The sequence below is a fragment of the Lampris incognitus genome, chromosome 1, assembly GCF_029633865.1.
Source record: "Lampris incognitus isolate fLamInc1 chromosome 1, fLamInc1.hap2, whole genome shotgun sequence".
NCBI classification, from domain to species: domain Eukaryota; kingdom Metazoa; phylum Chordata; class Actinopteri; order Lampriformes; family Lampridae; genus Lampris; species Lampris incognitus.
In genome coordinates, this window is record NC_079211.1 from 31,815,183 (window position 1) to 31,830,440 (window position 15,258).

Sequence of the window (15,258 nt, forward strand, 5' to 3'; positions counted from 1 at the left end):
CCCGGGAACCGTATTGTAGTTGCTCAGATTATTATTATTATTATTATTATTATTATTCCATCGGTAAATGTGGTACTGCACCACTATAAAACGTAGTACGTCAAATTTTCAGGGGCGGTATAGATTGGCGCACATACGTCAGACACAAAAAATTACATGTCAACCAACAGGTAGCGCTATAATCAAGATAAGCGCGTTTTAGCCAGGGACCGCGACATTATATGTACATTCAAAAACTTTTACATTCTCGCGTTCCCTGAGCCGAATCTCGAGATATAGGCCAGCCTGTTTCTGCCCATACATTTTTTTTTCAAAAAATTGCGACATATATGCGAAACCTGCTATTTCGAACTCCTAAGTCTGATCTGCACGAAATTTTGTACCTATGGACAATCATGATCAAAATATCCACACACAAAAATGCGAAAGGTATAAAGGAACAACTTCCTCTAGGTTGCAGTCAAAACAGTAAGTGTTGCGTAATCGGCAACAATCAGTCCTATTAACACGAAACTCAGCTCAGTAGTTTCCCATGGCCCACTGGGACTGCACAATTTGGCACCGACCAGCCCCTAGGGTGGCGCTCTAAATTGCAAAATATGCAAAGCCGACCTTTTCAAACTCGATTTACGCTGTAGATCCAATCTACATAAAACCGACCCTTAAAAATCAGCGACAGCTTCACTTTCAAACACCTTGGCCTTATTACTGAAACTTGTACTACACATACATTGTGTGACACTGCAATTCACCCTATCCTTGTACCAATATAAACAATATAGGACAGTCGTACAGGCTTGGACCCCGTTGATACATGCCTGCAGGTTTTTGTTGTTGTTGTTTGGGAGGGGGTCCGCAACCATTATCATAATGTGATATTTCAACAATACGAGTGTGCTGCCACATTGTATAGAAGGGGGAAAACAGCCGTTTTGGCTGTAGTTTGCAGCCCACGCCTCTCGCTGGATGGACACTGGTCGGCCGCTGTCATATGACTTTCCATTTCCTGGCGCTGTCTGTCTGCAGTTCGGCCCGGGGCTTGCTGCTTGTTGACGTCTCTGAATTAGGACGCTTCAGACTACTCCCGGCCATCATGTCCCGCGGTGCACTTTTCCTTTGGTTTTTGGCGCTCGGACTCGGTATGTAACGTTTAACGCGTTTAAGCCGGCGTGGACTCAGTCATGGATCTGTTTGATTTCGAGGTAGCTTTGTTTGATATACGTGATGAAACTTCTGCACACTATGGGCCTGGTGTCGGGCTCAGGCTATGTGCTGTGACAGAGTCGCGGCGGAGATGTGACGTTATCATGGAGCCAGCTGGGGTTGCAGGATATCTCAATTTTGTTTAAATTACCATTGCTGTCGGCTGATGTTGCGTGTTTATACCTCCCGCAGTACAAACGGAGGCTCCAGAAAACGGGTTATATAACGTCAACTATCCGAGCTGTAGTCGTGATGTTTTGCTAGGTGGCTACCTGTTAGCACGGTAACTAGGCCAGCAGCGGTAAGCAGGGTTGAGCCGCATCAACTGTTCAAAACAGCGGCGTCCATTTAAATCGCTTTTAAATCGTCAGCACAAATATTTATCGACGACACGGTTTGATCCAAAGCGTCACCGACCCGACTTTAGGATGTGCGTTACCAGTTGGCGAACATTTGATTTTTTTATTGTTCCAGTCAATCAAACAAACTGTACTTATATATATATATATATAGTTTACACATTATGTGCTTCTAAACTCAATGCTCTTTACACGAAATGAAGTGCACACAAGAAGGAAGGTAGCGTAAATGACAAAAGGCAAATACATTTGTCCAAGTAGATGTTCTCAGTAGCTAGATGTCTCTCATTCGGGATTTGTGACCCTGATCCTATTCTGGCACTAAAACCTAGTTGTTTTCGTTGGGAATCAAACCACCGGTTTTGTGTATTCGGCATTCAAACGCCCCCCTAACACATGGGCTGTGGTGGGCCTTGAACCCGTGGTGGTTTTACTGTTTTCGACTCGATTACAGGACACGGTAACAAAACGCTCTAGCCTGGATAGACAGCTGACCTTCGCCCTTGTTAGCGTTAGCGTTAATTGTGTAATCTATCTCTTCCAGTTGGAAGAGATGAGCTTAGACACTTGCATTATAGAGATATGAATTTCAAAACCGTGGCGGATCTTTATTGATGTCCTTAGTGGTGCCTTATTTTCTTCATAGACTTCCACTAAGAAAATGGTAATTTTCATTGGAGCTGAATCTTCTACCCTATTTTTGTTGCAGAAATCCAGCCGTCCCTTGGTACTGAGGTGTCAGTCAACAACACAGATAAGTTATGCCTTTATGCCAATCTGACAGTCAGCTTCTCGGTCACATATGAAGCTGCTGGAAATAAGGTGCGTGTGTGTGCTCACTGCCATAATAAACTTGTCTCCTCTTATGGCTAAACAGCAGGTTAGAAAGTGGCATTGTAAACGTTGTTGATATGGTAAAGCAGCCACTGTGTTTTATATATCTAAGTGGCTTGATCATTAAGCCTCAGTCTCCCATTGAAAGGCTATGTGATCACAGGAAGAAGAAAAATAAGATAACAGCAAAGATTCTAGCTATTCAGCATTTTACTCCCAGTGAGTTTTCCTTTGGCATATCCTGTAATTGTTCTGTCTCTGTCACCAGTCTTCAGACAAAATGCAGAAAGCTGTTAATCAGAAATTTGTTAAAGCTGCATGAGGGCTTTCTGTTCAATGGTGGATGAAGTGGTGTGCTGTTTTGGCTGACTGCGGTTCCCCAAATTCCGTTTCATGTTGCTTGAATGATGTAAGAAAACAATCATGGATCTCTGACTTATAATTTTTTAATATGTGTATAACCAGCAAAATTAAAGTAATCAATTTCAATTTAAATAGCGTAAATATAACAATACTAGTCTATAAATTTGTAATAAATGTCACTTCGTGCGCGCAGTAAAGATTTCATGGAAAACCACAGGACATTCTCAGGAATTGCAAATTAAGCAAATCTGTTTAACAAAGTTTTTTCTTTTAAATTCGTGCTTAGAGGGATATTTTCAGCACTAATGGCAATTAAAAGGTAATATTTTACCCTTTACAAAAATTCCCTCATGAAGCTTTAACTTTAAAAAAATTACTGCTTGTATTCATTAAATTTCCCAGTCTGTCACTCAGACATTAGCATTGCTCCATGTATTGGCCATTGTAACAAATTTAAGCTTAGAACTTCTCAGCACATGATGAAATTAAGTGAAATCTAAAAAGTCTAGTTAAGTTTACATTGTCCCTCATTTTCTTATGGTGCTGGATGTGTTTGGACAGATCTGTGAACTTAAGTTATGCAGCTCTGTGCTTCTCTGGTACAAAATCATAGCTGGTTGCAAGTAAACTTGTTTACCTATGGCCTGCACAGTTTTATGTGTGTTATCTCAAGTCACATCATACTATGCTTTTACAAAACGGTACATCTTAGCTTTAGTTCTTGGAATCCTACCAGTAATATCACTGGTGATTAATTCTTATTTTGCACCACTGTTAAATTTTCCTTTCAATCTTCAGCAATCATGTTAAAATAAAGCCATGTGTTTGACTCTTCCTCAGAATGAAACGGTTATGTTTGAACTGCCTGAGAAAGTTGAAACAGATGGGAGTATCTGTGATAACACAAGTTCAACACTGAAGCTTAGTTTTGGAAAAGGACACTCCTGGACCGTGTCATTCTCAAAGAATGACAAAACATACCAAGCAGATTCTATCGTCTTTAACTACAGTCTCAATGATTCTACCATCTTTCCTAACGCTACATCAAATGGTGACTACAGTACCACACACTGCAATTTTTATATACAAGTAGCCAATGGGAAATGTTCTATAAATTAAGTAATGGCATCAATTTGTTTTTGTTTTTAGAAACCATGTCTGTGTCTGTGAAGCCTGCGATTACAAATGTAGGAGTGGATACCTGCTACTCTTGTAAGAGTAAAGAGGAATTCACAGATGAAGCAGTTAATCAGACGCTATCAGATGTGCTTATACAGGCATTTGTGAATGGCAGTAAAAGTGACAAACGTAAGTACCAGATTAAGCATCTTACCAGTCCATGCTATAATATATTTCATGTATAAATATTGAGGATCTCTTCTCCTCATTTTTCCCCACAGTTACCTTGTGCACTGCTGATTTACCTGTAACCACTGTTGCACCCACCACCCATGTCATCACTACTACCACTGTAACAAATGTCACCACCACTACTACCACTATACCTACTACCACGATACCTACCACCACCCCAACCCCTGCTCTTCCCACTCCTGCCACTGGGAAGTACATCATCAAGCCAGACGAGAACAGCACAGCCTGCCTGTTGGCCAGCGTTGGCCTGCGGATTGGCTTCAGGCAAGGAGAGGTATGGATGCAAACATAGACTTGTAACAATAGAAGCCTATCGACCTCTTTGTTTTTGATTACATAAGGAATTTCATAAAGGAAAATGTTTATCTCTGCTCTAGAGAAGATGGGGCATGCTTCACACCAATTAAGTTGTCACCCATTTTTTCCCAATAACTTAGAAATATCAGGAGATTAACCTGGAGCCCAATGGGACAACAGTCTCCGGGACTTGTGGCACCAACAGTAGTGAACTTGTGTTGCGCTCCAACACAGTTACCTTCATGTTCACGTTCACTAGTGTAAGTCTCAACAAAACAATAATAACATTTTTCAATACAAATTAAACTGATATGTGTATCTAGTGATGTAATTCCTTTTTAAGTCTTCAGCACTATTATCGTGTATTTACCAGCTTGTATTAACTCAGATGATTAGCTAGTGCATACTTGCTTAGGCCATATTTTAGAGTATTTTCCACTGCAGGAACCTTTTTCCGAAACTCTGAACTTTTCCAGAGACCCTGAATTTTTCCACGTTTTCCCACAGCAGGAACTAGGGCCTATTTTAGATCTTGGAACCATTGTTCCAGAGTCCTTTTTCGTATCTGCTCCGTGGCAGGTACTGTTCTACAGGAACTATTGGGGAGAAGTTTATGCACTGAACAGCGCTGATTGTCCAAACACAAGCATCAGTATGCCACAAGATTGAGTAAGAATGAACAACTGCCATGGCACGGCATGGTGGCCCAGTAGTTAGCACTGTTGCCTCACAGCAAGAAGGTCCTGGGTCTGAACCCCAGGCCATCTCAAGTCCTTCCTGTGTAGTTTGTATGTTCATGGCGTGTCTGCGTGGGTTTCCTCTGGGTGCTCGATTTCCTCCCACCATCAAAAGACATGCATGTTAGGGTTAATACTCCGGAACAAAAATTGATAAATACATATATTCATACAAACAAAAACGGCACTACCTTTTGAGTTGAGCTTTAAGCCTTACTGGAATTATGCCACTTTTTTTTAAGCAAGTGCAAATGTTCTTCTCAATACAGTTTCAAATCCAAAATCAGCATCACAGCTTGTCATCACTTAAGATTACCCAAAGTGATGCCTGAATTTCAATCAGCAGCACATGTAGGATGAATGGATATAGTCCTCAAAAATTCTTGCTGTATTTCAAAAAGCTCTTGTGTGTATGACACTGTGCGGCACGGTGGCCCAGTGGTTGGCATTGTTGCCTCACAGCAAGAAAGTCCTGGGTTCAAACCCCAGGTCGTCCCAGGTCCTTTCTGTGTGGGGTTTGTATGTTCTCCCCGTATCAAAAAGACATGCATGAAGGGTTAATACTCCTACTTGTCCCCCTGACCAGGGCAATGGTAAGAAGAACTGGAGTTGGTCCCCGGGCACTGCAGCTGCCCATGGCTCCTATACGATAGGATGGTTTTAAATGCAAAAGACAAATTTCATTGTAACCAAACAACTACAATGACAAAAATAAAATGGCTTTAAAAACAGGTAGTTTACCAGCAAGTAAACAAGCTGTGGCAGTAAACACTGGCATCTGGCTGTGGAAAATCAGACAAGCACAAATAGACCAACCAGGAGTTGCAATCCTCACTGAGCATTTATTCAGACGTCAACCTCGAACTCCTCTGTGTTACACATGTTGATTGTAATTTTGTGGCATGCCAAAATGATATCTACAAAATGTAGACCTTGCACTTTTTGTGTCATGAACTCGTAATTAACAAAATTTTAACAGTTCTTGCAGTTCCCCTTGTGGATAGTTCCAAACACCTTAATTCTTCAAAAGGTTCCCAAGCCTTGGTGGAAAACCGCTGCTGAAGAAAATCTGAAGAAGAATTTTCAAAGCAGTAACTTAAGTGTTTAAGTGGTTTGTTCAAAATGTGTAGGGAAAGCGGTTAGTGTCTCAGGGTAACTGTTTCCCCGAAGTGAAGGCAGAGGAGAAGTACTTGTAGGCAAAACTAGATGACATGCTGATAAAGGCTTACAGAATGGCAAGATTTTGAGTTGTAAGAATGCTTCCGACATGTAACTCCAGGTGTCGGGCCTGTGGCACCAGCGCACTAGGGACGGAGTACACTAGGCTGTACACACAGCCCTGAAATATTTTCTTCAATACTGCCCAAGGCAGTGCCCTGTTTTTCTTTGTACTTGGTCAGTTCATCATCTTAACCTGTTATGACTTTGTGTATCTATTATAGAGCAATACAATCTGATATTTACCTAAGTACATTAACACAAGGATAGGTTAATAGTATCTGGTATCTGCCAAAGTAATATTGATAATTTGAGAGGTTTATACTGGTGTAAGAGTGATTGGTGTTCAAATGACATTGATTTCAATATAATTTTGCCTTTAACCTCTCTTAACAGGATGCAAAGACAAAGAAATTCCACCTACATGCTCTGAATGTCACTGCAAGTCCAAGTTCAGGTAAACTGATGGATTGTGTCCTCCCCTATGCGCAGGGCCCTACAGTTAGAGCTCCTTACATGGATGTATGCCTTCACCTTTACATCTTCCTTACAGGGGTGGTTTTCACTGAGACAAACAACAACCTGACTCTGTGGGAAGCCACCGTTGGCAGTTCCTACTTGTGTAATAAGGAACAGAACTACAACATCACCAGCTTGCTCACTCTCTACACTTATGAGCTACAAGTACAGCCCTTTGCCATTAACAAGGGTGTTTTCAGCACAGGTAGGCTTGTTTTTAACATGTCCAGAACCCTTGCCCTTCTCCTCTAGGTATAACTCAACTTATTGACAACAAAGGAGTCTCTAAATCTACTTTTGATATGGTGAGTTGTAATGAAAAAAAAGTTAAATGTGTTCTGTTTTGGACTACCAACCTGGAAGAAGCAGTTACCACCTGTGTCACTATTCAATTTAGCCAGTAAGACATGGAATCAGACTAAACTGCTACCGGTTAAATTCAAATATTTTGCCAACTATCAAGTTCTACCTTTCCAATTTAAGACTTGGACAGACCACATGACTTCGAGTATTTAGCCTTGAGTTTGCCACTATCAGTCTTATTTTTCAGGATTTGGCTATTTTCATGTGTGAACTCATTAGATTTTTGGGTGATTAGTCAGCATGTACAATCATGTAGTGGAAAATTGGTTGAGGAATCGATGTCTTGCCTTCTGATTTTAGCTGCAGATAAATTGGTGCTATTGAGAATAATTTAAGCATGATTTATTTTGAAGAATGAATTTGGAAAAAATTGGGCTGGATATGATTTTGTATGAGATGGGCATCAATCTAAACCGCATCAATCCAACTGCAGCTAACTTTGAGGAGGAAAATGCATGAAAAATTAGTGATTGATTAAAAAGTACTGATTCTGCTTTTTATGATTTCTTTTTTCCATGTCAGTCTTGATTTTTATTTTTCAAAAATGGGTATATCACCTCAAAACTCAAATCTGTCATAGATGACTAAGGGTTAGGTTTAAATTCACTAATCGTGACTTTACTTGTTTTTGCAGCTAAGTAAGCTAACTGACTTTTGGCTGTTGTGACCCCTTTAGCCCTCATAAACCTCTTGTGTGTCTCGGGGTTTAGTGGGTTTTATTTGTCCCATCCTTAGCTCATTCTCTTGCCTTCACAATTCTCCAGTAGTATGACAGGAAATTTAAAAGACTGATTGGTTGGGGTTAAATGCCTTCATTTGCTGCAGTTTTTCAATCCTTAAAGTCTTGTAGTCTGTCCCAAGCTCTTGAGTGATATTGAAAATTACTGATATAAAAATCTCTTCCTTAATGTTCTTTCCTCTAGGGGGATCTAATTGTTGTAAAGGAAACCTAAAGTGCTTAGGCTAACACCCTCCTATACACTGCAAAAATTATTCAGAGGTTTCTCAGGGATTTCCCCAAGTGTATTGCCAAGATGCAGAGCGACATGCGTTTTAGCAGGATTGTAGTACAAGTGAATATATTGCTTGTTGATGCTTCACATTGAATTAGTACTGCTGTGGCCTGCACAGTTGATGAACCTCCCAGCTTTTTAGAAGATGGACAAGAGTCTATGAGGCTGTTTAGACCTGATATTAACATGCATCTTGGGTGATCCGATCACAAGTGGACAGCTCTAAGTACATCAGTTCACACATGGCATTAGAATACATCGCCACATGGGACTCGAGTGACCACTTTTTATTTGACCTCACTTCCCCGCTCAATATGCAAATAAATACATACATCATTGTGGTAGGGGGGTGTGGTTTAGTCTCGGCTGCAAGTGGAGAGAGGGGGCGTGGCTTGCGGGAGAGCAGCGCACTAGCGCGTGCGAGTGAATGAATGACATTATTTAAAAAAGCCTGTGTTGATCGCCTTAAACCGTGTCCGCCTTCATCTCAAACCCTCGCCATTGCACGTGGCACAATCGCGTAAATAAACACGTACAGAAACGCAGGGAGAGCAGTCGAAGCAACAGGCATTTAAAAAAATTTGGACATTTTTGCCTCTTTTTTTGGGGGGGCTTTTTCCTCCCCAATTGTATCCAGCCAATTACCCCACTCTTCCGAGCCATCCGGTCGCTACTCCACCCCCTCTGCTGTTCCAGGTTGGGCTGCAGACTACCACATGTCTCCTCTGTTACATGTGGCGTCGCCAGCTGTTTCTTTTCACCTGACAGTGAGAAGTTTCATCAGGGGGACGTAGCACATGGGAGGATCACGCTACCCCCCCCCCCAGTTCCCCCTACCCCCTGAACAGGCGCCCTGACCGACCAGAGGAGGCGCTAGTGCAGCAACCAGGACACATACCCACATCCGGCTTCCCTCCCGCAGACACGGCCAATTGTGTCTGTAGAGGCGCCCGATCAAGCCGGAGGTAACACGGGGATTCAAACCGGAGATCCTTGTGTTGGTAGGCAATGGAATAGACCGCTACGCTATCCGGACGCCCACTCGAGCCTCATTTTAATGTGCTGTCAATTAGTATGACGTATTTCACATCTATAAGTTATTACTGTCAAATTATGTTGTGATACAAAATTTGAAGTACTCTTAAAGAAATAAAATAAATCATCCCACATCCCAAATGCTCTCCTTTTATTTCCATTCTAATTTGTTGTGAAGCACAACAGGTTTTTAAAAAGTGCTGTGTAAATGAACATTATTATTCTGATGATGATGTAGAGCTGTATGAAAGCCTTCTGACCCCTGGCCTTATATATTGTATTTAAGAAATAGTCTATTGTGGGTAAATAGTTTCACATTATTACAATAGCATGGATGCAGCAAATGCATGTTGCACCAGGTAGAGACAAATAATCTGATGAGGAAAATTAAAATGCGTGAATTAGGAGTGTCAGGCTCCGATTGTTTGCTTTCTTTCATTTTGTGCTCAAAATACACAGTAAAAGTTGAAACTCATTCTTAAAACTCATGTGGGAAAATCTAAATGTCTGAACACTAGAGTTTGTAATTCTTGACCCGATCACACTGGTTCAGGCTCAGATTATTTAATTATTCCAGCGGATTTGAGGTTCGGATTCTTGCGCTGCGGTGGATAAATGAACTTGAACCTGAAGTCGAACTTGAATGTGCAAGCAGGCGGGGGCTCTTTCACAGTTGTGGGTGTGATGTGTGTCAGAAATTAGAGATGAGGTAAACAAAAACAAAAAAAACCTAGAGGAGGCTTTGGTGATTGCCCAGATCCTTCGGTGCGGCCTGGTACACATATGCATTTACACTTAAGATGCAATGTGAACAAATGCGTCCCAGGCCACCTCCAAATGTGGCATGAGCGATCGGATCTGAAGATGCCTTGGGTGCATTCACATCTGTACGTCGAGCTGTCCACTTGTGATTGGATCACTCAGGACGCTTGTTAATGCCAGGTGTAAACGACTATATGATTTTAACATTCTGCTTCATTGTTGCTTTCTCAATGTATTGCTAATCAGTAAACTGCTGTTCCACATGTTGATTAATTCTCTCTCTATCTCCAGCCCATGAATGCTCAATGGATGACACCAGCATCTTAATCCCTATCATTGTTGGCGCTGCTCTGGCTGGCTTGATTCTCATTGTAGTGATTGCTTATGTGATCGGTCGCAGAAAAACCTATGTTGGATATCAGACCCTTTAAATCCAGTTCAAAATTGATCCCTAAATGTTACGGGGTTCCCAAGCCTGGTCCTTGGGATTTTGGTGAAATGGTTTAATCGGCCCCTGAGGTAGAATTTTACAATTTTTATTTCACAAATAGGTGGCCACCATTTGGGGGAAATCAGATGTGTACATGTCCTCCTTCGCAAGTAATTGCAGCCACAAAAGGAAATTGTGTCATTATGTTCCTCTTAAACACGAGCAAGCAGCGTAAGATCTTTGCTCAGAAATTGGTTTTGCCTGTGATGCTACAATAATTTGGGGGTTTGATTAACCAGTAACGTTAAGGTAGCAAAGAAAAAAAAATCAAAATCGATCAAGTGTTTAGGAATGAAAACCCTCACTTGCGACCTGATTTCCTCTTATGTAGATTTATTTGCTCTCAGTATTCTCAAGGACCAAACTTGACTGCCCCTATTGTTGTTTTTCTTTTTTCATTGTTTTCTTGACATTTTAATCTTTTTTTTTTCTTTTTACAAGCAAGTGCAAGATCCTTTGAGCTCCTTTTGTTTTGTTTTTGTTTTTGTTTTTTTTGGTGGTGGTTAAATTCTAAATGATTAAATTGAGATTAGACACATAAGACGTCAGACTACTGAGTGTAATTACACCAATAGTATTCCAGTCTTTGCAGACTTGTTTTTATCTTAATGATCTTGGAATATATGCTCCTTGCATAACCAAGATTACATGCATTTTCATCTCAAAGTCCCATACTTGAATTTGTGAGTCAGCATTAAACGTGACAGTTTGGGCTGTGCCTGAGTCACTGCAACATATCCTGCACTTGCTCCACCCCTCACATTCCTTTTAATGTTTTCTTTTTCCCCCCGTTGTTTAACCTTTGTGCTTTTTGTATTTTTATTTCCATCCTTACAATTAGTCAAACCAACATAAGCAAACGAAAAGCATTTCCCTCTCAAATCAAAGAGTCAGTAGATTAGCTTTTCTCCTTTGGTTCTAGAAAAAGTGATGAGGATAAAGGTCTACTATGCACTCCGTTTGTAAATGTGCAATGTTTCAAAGGAAATGATTTGGTCTCTCACACACACACACACACACACACACACACACACACACACACACACACACACACACACACACACACTCATACACACCCCCTACCTGTAGAGCTAATGAAACACAGACTATCTTCTCTGTGGAAGTGGCCTGTTGATGCTCAAATGTCAGCGATTCATCTTGTATGATCATTGGCCTAATTCCATCTTCACAAAGTCGTATTAAAAGATGTTAACTACAAATCCAGAAGGAGAGGTCAATTTGATGTCCTTTGTGAATACATTTTGGCATTAGCTATAGAAAAGGGATAGTTGTCTTGTGTTGTTGCCTTTTTAGTTTAAGTACTGTGCAAATGGGGGAGTTGTATAAATGCACTAAGTCACTCTTGGAAGTCTGGCATATATTGAAATTGTGTTGCATTGTCACACCTGTGTGTGTGAGGGCTTGGCCTTTGCTGCTGCAGCCTGTCCTGAAGGTCTGGCAGTCAGATCAGGGGAGGTTATGGGAACCTGTGCAGGTTGCACTAATATTGTTTTGGGGGGGGCTGTCCACAGAATGAGTATGTATTTTTGTTATGTTAGAAAGTTAGTGAGACACATGGTAGTTGCTGTTTCCTGAACGATCCTCGAAGCCTGCTCCTATAGCCTTGCTCCAAACTAAAGCATTTAGGCTCAAGCGCTGGAGCAAGGCTACTCAGCACTCAACATTGGAAATGAAACTGATTTGCTTTTTTTTAAAGTTACTTATGATCAAATCATTCAATCCATCTCACAAGATGTGTGTGTGTGTGTATGAGTAGTTGCTCAGTATTGAATATGATGTTTGATTTTGTTTGTGATTATGTTGTTTTCTTTATGTAATTGTCGGTAGTTGTGTGGCCTTAATTATTCTCAAGATGGCTTTGCAGCACTAGCATACATGGCTCTCTAAACATATTACTTGTTTAGCCAGTCCTGTTTTCAGTTAAAATAGCAAAAAAAATTGGATCACAACTTTGTGCCTTGCTCTCAGTGTTGCTTTTCTGTTTTGTAGATTCTTTAATCTTTACATGCTGTTACAATTATCTCTGATTAAATGGGTGTGACTTGACACAACGTTTGATTTTCCACTTAGTGGTTTAGCATGTCGCTTACTCTTTTTTTTCTTCGTTTTTTTTTTTTAGCAAAGGGAATTAGTGCTGCAAGTCCATCTTTTAAGATTGACTGTTTTGTGTTGTGTGGCAACAAATGAATCCTGATTTGATTTTCCTTCTCTTAGACTTTTAGCCGTATTAAATGGGATTGAAAACCATGTCAGACTAAAGTGGACCGTTTTAATATTTTAAGATTGTGGAAATAAAAGTATGTTTTTGGTCCCGGATACTGGAGTAAATGTTTCTCATTTTTCAGTTTTTTTTTGTTTTGTTTTTTCCCAGACATCAATCAATACCCAACACATTTGTTGAATGCATTAACCACTAAGAGTTCTTCTCTGTTCAACCCATAAGACATTCTCTTATCTGTTCTCTTCACTCTCGTCTAGCTGAGGAATGCCTGGCTGACGTGGAAAGCTACCTTGTTCCCATAGCTGTTGGAGTTGCCCTGATTGTTCTCATTCTTATTGTTATGCTGGCCTATTTCATTGGAAGAAAGAGAAACATGGCTACCGGCTATGAGTCTTTCTAACTGATTCTGCCATACTCCGATACTCGTGATACTAAGTGTTGTCATTCTGTCGATTAATCACAGTTCAATGTGCTGCCTTTACCTAATTGCGAAAGTCACCTAACGCTCAAATCTGTCCATTGTTCACCCTTGTAGTATTATTATTATTCCAAGTCATATTCCTGTGTCAAATATTTCTGTCAGCTACTCACTGGCTCGCTCTGCCAGAATATAACACTAATAGGTGATTATATCATAAATGCTTGATTGAATGGTTGCACACACGTCTCAGAAATCAACAGCCTTTCGTCACACATTATACTGAGTACTTTACTATTAATTCTTTCCTTACAGCATGGCCTGTTATCCCTTTTTAAAAATCTAGTTATAGATGTGTAGAATCTGATCTGACAATTTGCTGCGTTCCCTCACTAACTCTTTGTGGACTTTGAATCTCATTGCCCCCCCCCCCCACACACACACATACACACACACTGTCTCACTTGCTAACCTGCTCTCTCTCTCTTTCTCTCGTTCTCTTTCTCACCCCCCCCCTTTATTTTTTTCTGTCAGCCGAGGAATGCTTCCTGGACTCTGATTTGAGCTTTTTGGTGCCCATTGCAGTGGGTGTGGCGCTCAGCTTCCTAATCATCCTTGTGCTTATCTCTTACCTGATTGGCCGGAGGAAGAGTCGCACTGGCTACCAGTCTGTATAATCCCACTCAGCTGCTTCTGCCTCCCACCTTCGCATCCCTCACAATGCTTCCAAAATCTGCTTCCTGTAACCCACTCCCACTCCAATCCTCTCTATCCAGCAGCTGCCTGCCCTCTATGTATCAAGGGCATCCCGAATTTCTGCTTTTTTTATTTTTTATTTTTTGCCACAAGGCAATTGCTACCCTGAGGATTTTTGTTGCTGCCTCCGTTTTGACACCAATGACTGAATCAAGTACCAAAACGAGTATTGATTGATATTAGTTTCTTTTCTAGATTGCATGTTATAGATTAATTGCCTCAGTAGCCATCCATTTTCTCCCTAACCAGGTTACCAAGAGGTTGTTTATTTTTCCTGTTTCTCAGTTAATGTGCTGTACAATATCTGTGTAAATTACTATATTGTATAGAATGAATGATGTAACTTTTTGATGATGTGATTTCATAAAGGTAATGCCATGAATGTACAAGCAAGCTAATAGAAATTCAGAACCCCCTATTATCATTATTACCCATTGTTCATAGCACTAAAGCCATTGTTTCCTAATTCACCATTATTCCCGTTATTAATTTGCACATTAAGTGTTTATGTCTGAGTAAAGTACTTTTTGCACATATATCCATTTATTTGTAGCTCACAAATAAAAGGGACACTAACTTAACAAGACACCCACCAATACTTGGAGCAGCTGTGTGTAAATGTGATTTTTAGGTGATTGTTTCTTTCACTAATGCGAAGTCCCCTCTCAGGGAAAGGAGGATGGAGGTGTTTTCTTGGTCCTAGTTCCTTTATCATTCTGTTATGTGAATTTTTCTCAACCAACTTAAGCAAATATTTGAAATTCATTATGTTATGCTCTTCCATATTTAATTCCCATCATAGCCTTTCAATTGTATAAATTATGCACACACTGGCCAAAAGGAAGTTAATTGGGCTATGGTAAATGGGTAGTGGATTTGGCCTTGCATAGATTTACATTGGATACACTTATCACTGCTGGCCTGATGTGCGCTGTAGGAATCCATCTGTTATTACTGATTCAATGATTAAACCCCGGTAAGTTCTCGTCACACTTTACGATTACGTCAATTGCATGTGCTTTTAATGCTATTTCTTGTCCGTCATAGGCCACAATCATGATCTCGTTTTTTTTTTTAAGCCATGCTCTTAGTCCAGTTTGATTATCAGTTCTGCACCACCACATCACCACCTCCCCCTGACAATTGTGTGCCTTTTCGTTGCACTAATATCCTGCTTGCCTGAAGCTTGTGTCCATCTGAAGAAGAATGTCATGTGATAAGATCGTTGATCTGAAGTGGGGAACAAATTAAATAAAGTTGCATTCTTGTTTTGTA

At 40.6% G+C, this 15,258-nt stretch overlaps 1 protein-coding gene across 3 annotated transcripts; it reads left to right on the plus strand.

The window, feature by feature from the left end:
- Window positions 1-924: 924 nt before the first annotated feature.
- lamp2 (lysosomal-associated membrane protein 2) lies at window positions 925-15,258 on the plus strand. Of its 3 annotated transcripts, none has more exons than XM_056285429.1 (9): window positions 925-1,139; window positions 2,272-2,384; window positions 3,600-3,810; window positions 3,909-4,067; window positions 4,160-4,407; window positions 4,571-4,690; window positions 6,782-6,842; window positions 6,939-7,109; window positions 13,067-15,258. In XM_056285429.1, the coding sequence occupies exons 1-9, from the start codon at window positions 992-994 to the stop codon at window positions 13,207-13,209; spliced, it is 1,374 nt and encodes a 457-aa protein (XP_056141404.1). In that variant the 5' UTR covers window positions 925-991; the 3' UTR covers window positions 13,210-15,258. The 3 variants fall into 3 exon arrangements, with proteins under 3 accessions (XP_056141404.1, XP_056141413.1, XP_056141421.1); XM_056285438.1 differs by lacking the exon at window positions 13,067-15,258 and adding an exon at window positions 10,369-11,632; XM_056285446.1 differs by lacking the exon at window positions 13,067-15,258 and adding an exon at window positions 9,028-9,449.